This window comes from Gossypium raimondii, chromosome 6 (genome assembly GCF_025698545.1).
Source record: "Gossypium raimondii isolate GPD5lz chromosome 6, ASM2569854v1, whole genome shotgun sequence".
Lineage (NCBI taxonomy): Eukaryota > Viridiplantae > Streptophyta > Magnoliopsida > Malvales > Malvaceae > Gossypium > Gossypium raimondii.
This window is the reverse complement of record NC_068570.1, coordinates 56965592-56977929: the sequence shown is the minus strand read 5'-3', so window position 1 is coordinate 56977929 and position 12338 is coordinate 56965592. Positions and strand designations below refer to the sequence as shown.

General features: G+C 31.9%; 2 protein-coding genes across 2 annotated transcripts; both read right to left on the bottom strand.

The window, feature by feature from the left end:
- Positions 1-792: 792 nt before the first annotated feature.
- LOC105773831 (probable mediator of RNA polymerase II transcription subunit 26c) lies at positions 793-3242 on the bottom strand. The gene is made up of 9 exons (XM_012595989.2): positions 2607-3242; positions 2456-2524; positions 2284-2366; positions 2114-2187; positions 1977-2023; positions 1854-1887; positions 1640-1758; positions 1237-1330; positions 793-1133 (listed from the first exon to the last, which is right to left on the bottom strand). Exons 1-9 carry the CDS (start codon positions 2982-2984, stop codon positions 1024-1026), a joined length of 1008 nt encoding a protein of 335 aa, XP_012451443.1. The 5' UTR covers positions 2985-3242; the 3' UTR covers positions 793-1023.
- A 4885-nt stretch (positions 3243-8127) lies between these two features.
- LOC105772139 (putative pectinesterase/pectinesterase inhibitor 24) lies at positions 8128-10192 on the bottom strand. Its single transcript, XM_052632891.1, has 2 exons — positions 9136-10192; positions 8128-8877 (listed from the first exon to the last, which is right to left on the bottom strand). The coding sequence occupies exons 1-2, from the start codon at positions 10169-10171 to the stop codon at positions 8198-8200; spliced, it is 1716 nt and encodes a 571-aa protein (XP_052488851.1). The 5' UTR covers positions 10172-10192; the 3' UTR covers positions 8128-8197.
- Between the last annotated feature and the right edge of the window lie 2146 nt (positions 10193-12338).

The window sequence follows — 12338 nt, the reverse complement described above, 5'->3', positions numbered from 1 at the left end:
TATCGGAAAAACGTACTCATCAAACGATTTTTGAATGTGTATAAGCATATGATCCTCGAAATATGTAAAGAAAAAAAATGCTAATATGTTTATATACATGACATGTATCTGCATCCAACATTCACACCCGACATAGGGATAGCTTTAACTAAAGACAGCTTCTGGCTCTTTATGCGGAAAAATGGTATGATCACATTTCACCTTAATATCTCTTTCTTCACAGGACTTTCTATGCATTTGCATTATGTTCATTTTTCCTTCTATTTGCAGCCATTTAGATAGAAAGAACTGTTGAAACTTCGAAAAAGACTCGAGAAATAACCGAGGCCAAAACAAGTACAGGATTTATTTGGTTACCCGGACTCCTAGTTGAAACATGTTGATTCGATATGAGAATAATCCTCTTCAGTTCGGGTGTTGTCGGAGGCAGCTTCCAGAAACTGCAGCAAATCTTCAATACATTTATAGTCACTTCTACATATGGGAGTCTAGCAAACCGATATCCTACCCGTGCACTGTCCGACACCCTGTCCAGGGGCTTTAATCTGCAACCCTTGCTTTCTTGTTACAATTGGGGCTGCTGCAAAACCATTGAGAATGACACCTTCAAAAAATCAGGGCAGCACAAGCAAATGCAAGCACTGGTTGCTGTTCGGAAACGAACAGCAACAGCAGTTGTCATCGAGTTCTTCGTACTAATCACCATCATTCAGGAAACTTACTCAATAAAACCAAATTTATATACAAATTAACAAAACCGAACATTTCAGAAGAGGGGGGAAGGTAAAAATGTTGTGAACGAAGAATCATTGAACATCCTCGAATTGAATGGTTATGTATGTCCATGGCTCTCAAGAATTTCAAATGATTGATAACAATTCAGTACATCTCCATGAAAGAACGTGGAAAAATAACCTATAAAAGATACAGAAAAGTACTCCTACCGTTTACAATTCTCGTAATGAAAATTAGGAACAAAAAACCTAAGATTGGCTGCTTTTAAGCCGAACTCATTCACTGAAATCACCAGTGTCTTCCTTGAGAACCGCCTCCCTTGTTCCTCCCGAAGAAGGCATTCTTGGGTTTCGGTAGCTCATGAATGTCCATAACCTGTACCGTTCTTTGCTTTTTGGCTTCAAAAAGCACAGAAAAACCGCAGATAATTGTATTTAGTATAATAAACCCAAAGTGAGGGATTCAAGATTAAATAAAAAGTGGAAGAGAAGAATAAGCAACCATTTTCAGCTTCTTTGTAGCTTTCTTGAAGCCTTTTTCTTGCCGAAGCTAGCCTTTCGGCGTCAAAATTGGTTTCCTTTTGTTCTCTTTGTCTCTGCGAAATCCCAAGAAAGGCAATGCAATAAATAGATGTGACAAAAGCTTATACCGAAATCAACTCAACCAAACTGAATTATTTGAGGCAAAGTTAAAATGGCTAAATTAAATCTAGGAAGCAAAACAACTACGAATTCTCGTTCCATGAGAATCATAAGGCTTGACAGTAAAGGAATTTGTCAAAATGCCGATTTTGCAGCAATCAATCTTTTTCAAAGCATGTGCTTTAATATTTGGGATCAGACCTCGATATTGATCGATCAAACAATGATGGCATCATAGGCTCTAATTTGGTATGTACTTATACCTGTACATTTTGTGGAGGAGTCAAGTGAGTAGGTCTTGATGGAGGATCTTTTCGAGGAGGGATCGGCTTCGGTTTCCTTTCAGGTTCCGAATTATTCTTTTCGGAACCAGAACCGCCATCTATCATTTGTCATCCAGAAGAAGCTGATTAACTTAATGCACATAAAGAAAGAAACAAATATCGAATCCAACTTCGAATCAGATTCAGTACTCACTGTGTGGATTCGGAGAGTATGCAAAATCAGGAACCTATAACAGAGCATAATCTTAGAATTACAAAAGAAAAACGAATCTTCGAGAAATTCCACATGAAAAAAAAAAAGCATAATTCTTTTCACCTGCTGACGACCGTTTTGAGGCGGCTTTTGCTGCGGAGAATCTCCATCTGTTTTAAATTCAATGACATCAAATTTGGAAATATTTTCTCAGGAAACAAACAAGCTTCATGTTACAATTCATAGAAAATAGTTTTTACCCATAAGTGCAGCAGGCTCATGTTCTCCAGGTTGATTCACCCTTACCCATTCATCTACAATATCTTTCCATTTTCTAGAGAAACAAACAAACCAAAATCAATATAAAAAACTTTCTTTCAACAAACATTTATGAACACATAGAATTTCCAACAAAAGCTGAATACAAAACCTGACAAGATGTTTCACTAATCTCCTAACATCATTTGATGAATGCTTCCTCAATTTGTTCACATGTCTTCCAATATCAGTCTCCTAAAATATAGAATCATATATCATGAAAAAATGATAAAAAATTAAAAATTAAACCCCAAAAAGAATAAATTGGACCACATAATTATTACCTTGAGAGCTTGGAATGTTATATCCATATCTGCCAAACTTTGAAGCAAATCAACTAAAGTATCTTCTGACTGCAAAAAAAAATATACAAACTCATATTAAAATCCACAAAAAGAAACCAACAATACAATATGAATATATATATTGAAAGACCTGATCAGGTAGTTCAAGACGCTCTTTAATCTCAAGAACCCTTTTTTGCTCATCATCAAATAAGCCGCCATAAGGGTCAAAATCATCGTTTTCATTATCAGATTGAGGTGAAAAAGGTGACCCTGTAACACCTTCTTCTCCTCCTTCATGGGGATTGGATTCATTATTAAGTTGATATCCATTTGAACCCTCACCAAAATCACAGCTTTTACACTTGGTAACCATGGAAGTAGCATAAAGCCTTTCAACAATCCCATCCCTCCTTTGCTTCAACTCTTGACCATAATCCAAAGAAGCTACAAGGATTGCTGTATCAATGAAAGTCCAAACATCAACACCAGCTGTTTCAAGTACCGATCTGAAATCATCCAAATCCATTACTAAAAACAAAAACAAAAAAAAAAAAAACAAAGGGATGATTTTTATTGCAAAATTTTCCAGGTGTCAAATCAATATTGGAACTTCAACATAATCAGATCTGATTGAAAACAGAATGACCCAAAGCTTGAATCTTGCAAAATTTTCTAACCCCCAAAAAGAAAACCAACTCTTTGAAGTCAAAGCAGAATTGAGTTTGGGGGTTTCTTTTTGTTGGTTTTTGAAGAAAGTTGATGGTTTTTTATTTTGTTAATGGAAGAGGATTTTATTGTGGAATATACCTAATTGAAATTTAATTTCTTTTATTTATATTATTTTTCAAAAAAAAGTACTTAATCCTTCTTTTTCAAACTTAATCTTTTTTAATTCATTATCTAGAAAAAAATTTAAAATTTTAAATTTTTATTTTCTTTCACCTAAAATATAAAAAAAGTAAAATTCCTAAATTAAGCTTATGAAAAAATCAATTCTCATTTTTCAAGTCATTTATTAATTTTGTTATTACAATAATAAAATAAAATAATAATATGTAATTAAATATTTTATAATGGGACATGTAATTGAACTTTGAAACCTAACCCAACATGTAATTGAACTCCCAAACCTAAAACCAAATTGTGGATTATAATTTATTATTTTTAGACACTTAATTGAAATTAAGTGATTTCTAAAAATATATTTATACAAATGAATAATGTTTTTCATTTTCATATAAATTTTGATTTTTTAACTTTTGAAATTGTATTATTTATTAGATCAGTCCAAAACGGTTAATGTTAGTTAACTTTGTTAACATGTATCTATTTAGCAATTCATTCGTATGTCATGTAAGTAATTAAATAATTTTAAAAAATAAAAATATTTTTTAATTTTTAATTTTTAAAATTTTTAAATTTAAATTAATTACTGACATGACATGTCATCCATTTGTATGCTTGCAAAGTCAACAAACATTTTATTTTTGGTAATTTTACAAACAAAGCAAGATTAAGGACTAAAAGAACTGAAAAATTAAATTAAACAGATTGTTAAATTGATTTTTTTAAATTAGAGGATATAATAAGCCATTACATTTTTTTTATTTATAAGTATTCCACAATTTTTTATACAATTATAAATATATCTTATTAATTCACTGATGATACATGAAATTCATATAGTAATGACAAATCAAATATTATTTTAGTCCTCCTAAAAATAAAATAGTTTAATTTAGTTTCTTTATAAATAATAAAATTACACTTTAGACTCCAAATATTAAATTTATTATTTAATGTGTTAAAATAATAAAATTATAAATTAATATATAATAAAATTACATTTTAATTTCTATCCACCCACTAAAAAAGTTAAATTGCTATATGTAGTATTATTACAAGCTTGAGTGGAAGACTAAACTAATCTCGAGTAAAAATTTTTTTGTAAATTATAAAAGAAAAGTAAAATTTTAGCAATAACATAACTGACGTAACTCGAATCTAAATTACATTTAAGACGATAAATATTTTAATCATCAAGTCAAGATACGAATGGATTCTGAGTAAAATATTATTAATCCATGAATTGGGAAAATGAAATCATTACAAAATTTGGGGATAATATGGATTAAGTGCAACAAATGGTGCGTCAACACGCCAATCTCCTGCAAGGCAACATCAAGCCGCGTGCTTGCACCTATTTCTCTTACGCACCTTGTGATTGCCAGCAAGTACAACATATGGGACAGCCTGCTTTTGAGCTGCAACCACCACCTGTTATCAATTAGTGGTCTTCCTATATTTTAAATTTATTGAAGTTTAATCCTTAAAATGTCTAATCATAGCCATTAACAAGTAAAAACAACATTGCATTACAAAAAAAAAGTTGGAATTTAAAATCAACCAATTTTATCGTGTAATGCAAACCACTTCCATTGAGTGTTAATTTTTGTTTGGCGATCCATTAATATGACGTATCAAGAGTAAATAAGTGTCATGTATGACAACACGTTATCTTTTAAGGGTGACACATGTCCTTAAGTGCTCTTGATAATATGTTGGTAAAAGTCAAATTTAATTTAAGTAGTCAATTTTAATTTAAATTGTTTCAGTTGCTAATTATTGAGTGTAAATTTTAGTTTAGTTTAATCTAAATCATTTAAGTTTTTAATTATTTGTGATTGTTGTACCTGTAACACATGTATATGCATTTCTTAATATGTACAAAGTATGACATGTTGTCATCAGCTCATCATTACTTTAGTATATAAAGTCACAATTTTCACATGCTTTTTTCTTTTCTTTGGTGCATGTTATACCCAATTATTGAGGTTGTTTTTAATTAGTGTTTTGGGTTAGACTATTCAAACTACATGAATTTTGCATTTGAAGAGATAAGTTTGAAGATAGCTAAGCATTGTCTTTAATTATTGTTTTACAAAGGTTTCTCTCCTGTAAGGAAATATATGTTAATATCTTATTTTAATTCAAATTAAATAAAGATACAAACGTGTCATAATTCAGGCTGATAACTTTGAAGTAGTTCATGTCTTGACCGATTTGGGATTGGAAGATTCAGAAATTACTGTGTTTAGTAGGACTCAACGTATCATGAAGTCTGAAGGGCAGTGGAGAATCAATCACATACCGGGAGAGCAGAACTTGGTGGCGGATCGACTTGCTAAACTTAGCTTAAATTGGAAATCAACCTTACATGTCTTTGACGAGGCACCTAAGGAAATCTTAGAATTTTTACAAAAAGATAAAGTCAATGGTACTTTTATGCATTTGATGTAATTCATCTTTTCTTTTCACCAAAAAAAAAGACTTATTAATATTTATGTTATTTTGTGCATGTTTAAAATATAGTGATTTATATAATTTTTAGACATTAACAATTTATTTCATATAAATTTTGATATGTCCATGTACTTATGTCGTGTTCATATTATTTTTCGCTTTTTGTTGTGTCTAAACTCACTCCACATTTACATGGGCTGTGTATTTTAATATTAACTTCAAATTTATTTACTCAATTTTATTTTATAATATGTATAGACTCATTCACAATAATTATGTCCGATCGGTTCATCCAGTTTAACTAAATAAATTATTAAAATTAATATAAATTAAAAGATATTTAAAATATATAAAAATATCGATTCAATCAATTTAACTCCTTTCTTCAAATAATACTCCAATTGATTTTTGGTCCAACCAAATTATCCGTGAAATTAAACAACATTGGTTAAAACATAATATCGAGTTCTTTTAATACATATAGATAGAGATGGGTAAAAGATTGCATTTTAATTTTTATTGAAAAGGGATAATTTTGCTCTTGTACATTATATGAGTGAGCAAAATAGCTCTTTCGTTAAAATTGTACCATTAAATGTTTGTTTTGGTGTTTATATATGAGGTATAATAACAAATTTAGCCCAAAACCTTTACACATTTATTCAATTTGACCTCTACTCTTTTATTGGTAATTAGAAATTTTTAAACTAATAAGGCTAAAAGATGAAAAGGGCCTTGGTAACAAATTAAAAATAATTAAACCCTTTTAAAATTAAAACTTATTTAAAAATCATAAAATTATAAACAAAATTTATAAAAAATTTATTAAATAATAATAATACTAACCCTATAAAAGAGTAAGGTCAATTTTTTTAATATCTTATAACCATCGATCTTAATAAGTCAAGAATGTTATTTATTAATAAAATTTTATAATTTTAAAATAACTTTGTTTATGATTTTATGATTTTTTAATAATATTTAAAATTTAAATTGACTTAATTGATTTTTTTAAATCATTACTAAGGCCTTTTTTATTTTAAAATTTCTAATTTACTTCTAATAAAAAATAATGGTCAAATCGAATAAATGTGTAAGGTTGATTGCTAAATTTGTTATTATACCTTATATATAATTAAACACCAAAACTTGATGGAGAGGTTGTTTTGCTCACTCATCTAACATGCAGGACCTAATTTACCTATTTTTTATTAGAAGAGCTAAATTGTAATTCAAAGTATAGTATAAGGAGTTTTGTGATATTTCTACCGATAGAGGTCACGAGTTAGGCTAGGTCGATACCCAATTTTAATAATTTTTTAAGTTTACATTTTACTCATTTAAATGACTTATTTTATTGTTTTAAACTGTAAAATAAGTTGGGTCAAACTAGTTTTAAAGACTAAAAAATCTAAGCTTAAGCCCAACTAATAAACACGTATCTTCTTCTTTTTTTATACGATATTGGATTGAGGTTAGAGGTGCTCATGGTCGGGCGGCCCGGCCCGGCCCGATAGCCCGCCCGAAATATGGGAGGGTTCGGGTAAAAATATAGATCCGAAATATGAGCTTGGGCAAAAAAATGAGGCCCGATTAGAAAACGGGCTGGGCCTCGGGCACCACTTTTTTGGCCCGACCCGGCCCGAATATAATAAATATATTTATTTTTTTATTTTTTAAATTTTAAAATATTTTTAAAATACTTTTTTAATTTTTTTATTTTTAAAATACATTTTTGGTGTTTATTAAAAAAATGGGCCGGGCCGGGCCGGGCTCGGGATTATGAATTTTTTCCTAGGCCGGGCCTGGACAAAATTTCAAGCCCATATTTCGGGCCGGGCCAGGCCCGGGCTGAAATTTTTTTCTGGGCGTGAGCACCTCTAGTTGAGGTTAAATGTGCACGGCGTTTAAACTCTGCCAAACAAGTGTTTCATAAAAAATTTAACCACCACTCCATATAAATTAAGAAAACTAATAAACACTTCTAGATAATCTATACTAGATATAAAGTGGCTAACTGAATTAGTGTCATGAATCAACTCAACACCAATTCAACTGTGAAATTATTAAAATACTTTTGCTTTAAAGGATAGTTAATATTATTATATGCTATTTTTAACTTTATACTTTTATATTTTCTAGTAAACCTGATGATGGGTCGGGTCGGGCTAAGTTCAGGTTGGGCCAATATAAAGTCCAAACCTGTTCCGAAAAATGGACATAAACTTTTGCCCAAGTCTAATCATAAAAAATACTAAACCCGAGCTTTGCTCAACCTACTCATATTAATTTATTATTCTTCTTGTCCAAATCTTATATTTTTTACTAAACTCTATTTTCTTTTTTGGAAGAAAACAAATGAAACATATAGCAACTAAAATACATGTATATATATTAGTAAAAAAATGAAGAAAAAACAAACATCAACTTCACAAATCACAAACCAGATTTGTAGCTAACGCCAGCATCTGAAATCCACTTTCCACCATTGATGAACTCTTTGACAGTAAATTTCTTGGCTTCTTTATCACTAATATTCCTCAACCCTTTCCATTTAACCCTATCTTTCATCGAAGAACCAGGGCCAACGTTCTTATATTCCGAGTAAAATATGGTGCTCGGAGCAGTATTCCCCGTCCACGGCAGCCACCCGGTGGGATGTACGAGACTCCCGATTTGTGAATGCATGAAAACGGTGGTGGAGTAATTCTTCCATGGCCGACCGAGGTAAGTTTTCAACGAAGAACTCAAGTTCCCGTATGGTGAAATGGTGCAATTTTGGATTGAAATGCCAGTGTTTTGGTTCGGGTCGACTTTTCCTTGGGCGGTGATGGTGTTTTGTTGGTTGGCCATCGGTTGCCGGGGGAGGATGTTGCAGTTTTGGAAGACGACAGCGGAGTTACCGAACATGAAATCGACTGTTCCAATGATGTCGCATTCGCGGTAGAACTGGCGGTTCGAGTGTGCGTAAAGGGTGTCTTGGAAACCGTCGAATCGGCATCGGTGGAAGACTGATTGGTCGGCAGTTGACATTAAGGCGACTGCTTGATGTTTTTCCGGTCCGGCGGTGTTGACGAAGGCCATGTCTCTTGCAACAAAGCCTTTTCCAAATACAGCTGTAATGGGAATCACCAAGTTAATTAGTACCTCGTCGACAACCGAGTTTCCAATAAATATATAGTGGATAAAACTTTGACACTATCTATTATTCGAATTCGCTTGATATTATTGTCAATTTAATATTATTGTTAATGTAAAAAATTCTGAATTTTAATGTGTTTAGACACATATATAGTTCGAGGTTATAACGAGATTGTTAAAAAAAATAAAATAAATTTAGATATTATCATGTAAAAAAGGGATATAAAACTTACCAAATGTTGCAGTTGAAAATGTTGGAGTGCCATCAACAACATTAAGTTTTCCGGTAACAATGGTGGAATTCATCCCATCACCAATCATCGTAACATTCCATTTATTCTTCTCAACCTTAACATTTTCTTTATAAACTCCCTTCTTCACATATATTACTGTTCTTTTTTTCTTGCTTTTCTTTGGCACAGCTTTAATGGCTTCCATTATAGTTTTGAACTTACCCGAACCATCTTTCGCCACTATTATATCAGCTTTCTTCTTCAACTCATTCGAACTTTCAAGCAATACCCTTTCACGATGAGACCGCCATTGATGCTCCTCTCGAGCTTCCAAGTTCATTAAACGTCGTCGCCTTAAGTTAAACGCTGTTTTAACCTTCGAAATCCATGTGATGATGGCGAGACTGTTGCTTGTAACTTCGGAAGAAAATTTCAGATGGTTATCAATATCGTCGCGGTTGATGACGCCGTTAAACTCTTCAAACCCATCAATGCAGGTTTGGTGGTAAGTCACGGCGGAGCTCAGCCATGTTCTGAGATCGTCGACGGAATCCGTCGAGGATGATAACGAGCTGTTGAGATGATCAATGGCTAAACCAAGAAGCTGACGACAATTCTCCATTGCTAAGTTCGTCATATTGTCACCATTATTGGAGATAATAAAATACTGTGATGCTTTCAATATCTCGGAAACAGCGGCTTCCATTGATAATCTGAAGACATCTTCGGGCTCGAGCTCGGTGGAGTTAGCCATAGGAGAAAGGCTCTTATAACATGAATCTTTATGCAACGTGACATCACAAACGGCTTTGATGGAGGTGGAGAGGGGCTGTGTTGGGGTGTTTCCGCCATTGTTGGAGTCTCCTTTAGAGCTCCGAGTACTTCCCAAAACGGCGGCGACAACGATGACAGCGAGAACTAAGAAAGATAGGGAAATAATGGCGATTCTTTTCCTGGTTTTTCGACGAGCTTGGAGTTGGAGCATCATTGCTTGGTCGGATTCGTTGACTTTGCCATAAGATGTCAAGGTTGACATGGTTGAAAATTTGTGTTTCTGGTTTTTGGATTGTGATTTAGAACATAGATAGATTGATTATATATAAATATATGAAGTAATTTAGGGAATGTCAAAAGGGGGGTTGAATGTGGGCAATTATGATATGATAACGTGTTGCCCACTTCCATTACACGTTTTCAAGTTGTTATGCCACTCATGTTGGTGAACCAAACTTCAGTATTGTAAGGCCTGTGAATAGATTGTTTTCGCCTATGTCAAATAACTCCGATGGGAAGAAAAGAAAAGCTCAACCCTAAACACTCTAAAATATTTTTTCAAGTCTACTCTCATTTCGAGTTAAGAAATAGATAAACAAACACATCCCATTGCACTGATCGGGGACGCTCATAGTGACTGAGAGAGTCGAAGATCAAGAAGTGAATTATTTATCAGCCAAGCATTCTTACGGCTAGATCCAATCTCCTGGTCCTATAGAAAGGAAAACGAATTTCACTTCCTTCCTTTCAGGAAGAGAGGATTGTTTTCGCCTATGTCGAGATGAAATTGTTGATGTGGTATTAAACTATTGAGAAGAGATAATATCCCTGTCCATACAATCTTTTTCCATTGAGTCAAAATTTTATTTTAAGTTTTAAATACTAAAAAAATAAGTAAATAAAAAACTACAATAAAGGCTCAATTTATTATATATCATCTCAAAAATAATTTAGAAATAGCGTGGAGTTAATGAAAATGATGACATATGTTATGTCAACAAATATTTAAAATTTAGATTATTTACTGCAGCGATTTCATCATGGTTATTTGTATTTTTTCGAACTAATTTAATAAATAAAATTACCACATGCTCATTTAATAAATCTTTGTATGATTGTTTTATTTGTTTTGCATGAAAACAAAAAAAATATTTAAGTCAATATTAACTCTTTGGTTAGCTAAAGTTTGACTAAAGTTTAAGTGTATTATACGGATAGATTATAATTTGAAAAAAAAAAAAAACTTATATTAGTATGTAATCTAAAGTGTTTGTAGTCCATTGGGAAGATCACTAAAGACATAGATGTGATTGTTGTTGGAAAATTTTGGTTAAGAAAAATGTTTTCAGTTACAATGGAAGTTTAAAAATTTTGAAACCTGAGATGGATCTGTATTGTTCGCAACTTTCAACTGAACGACCTTCTTAGCTATCCTCGTACCCCGAATTGCGTTGAGTGTGGGTTCGAATAAGAACCAAACACAAAATCACATATTCATCAAACTCATACCATATCAACATCGTTACTCAATTCATAATATTAGTCATTTAGCCTGATGAACTTTAATAAATAAATTCGGATACGCAAGTACTACACCACATTAGGAAGCATTGTAGCATTATACAGAGGCACCGGAGTGCAAACCGGTACAAGCGCGCAACTAAACCTATTGGTGTAATATCTCAAAAATTACTACAGTAAGAAAGTAAGATAATATCCCTGATATGGTAAAATAAGGAAATAAAGTGATAAAAAGGGTAATTTTGAGTTATGTCAACATTGGAAAGTATATTATGACATATTAATTCAAGAAATGATTAAATCGCAAAAGTGAGAAAAGTTTTGTTGTCCAAGAGTAAATACTCAAAATTTAAAGGGTTAAAGTGTAAATATGAAAAGTTAAAGGACCAATAGTGTAAATATTTTAAGGGTGGAATAATCTAGAAAAGTAAAGAAAATGGATGAATTGGGACCAATTTGAATAGGTGAAGAATTATGAGGGGCTAAATCGTAATTTTACCAAATTAAGTGATGACTCAAAGATGAAATTTTAAAAGATCTAAAGGGCAAAATGGTCAATTAGAAGAAAGAGAAATCTAGAAAATAATGATGATGTTGGAGATATTTTAGATTAAATAAATAAATAAATATTAGTTTATTAATATTTTAATTTGATTTTAAATGACATTTTATTATTTTATTATTATTTTATTTAGTATATATATAGAAAGAAAAGATGAAGAATCATCATCTTCTCCCATGCATTCCAATGTATGAAGAGAAAAGAAAGAAAGAAACTTTCTTTTCTTTACAATTTGGTCCTTTCACAAAAAATTCACCATTTTCACTTAAAAATCAAAAGAATTTCCATAGCCATCAAGAGAGAAAGATAACAAGGAGACTATGGGGAGCTAGAATATCAAGTTAGA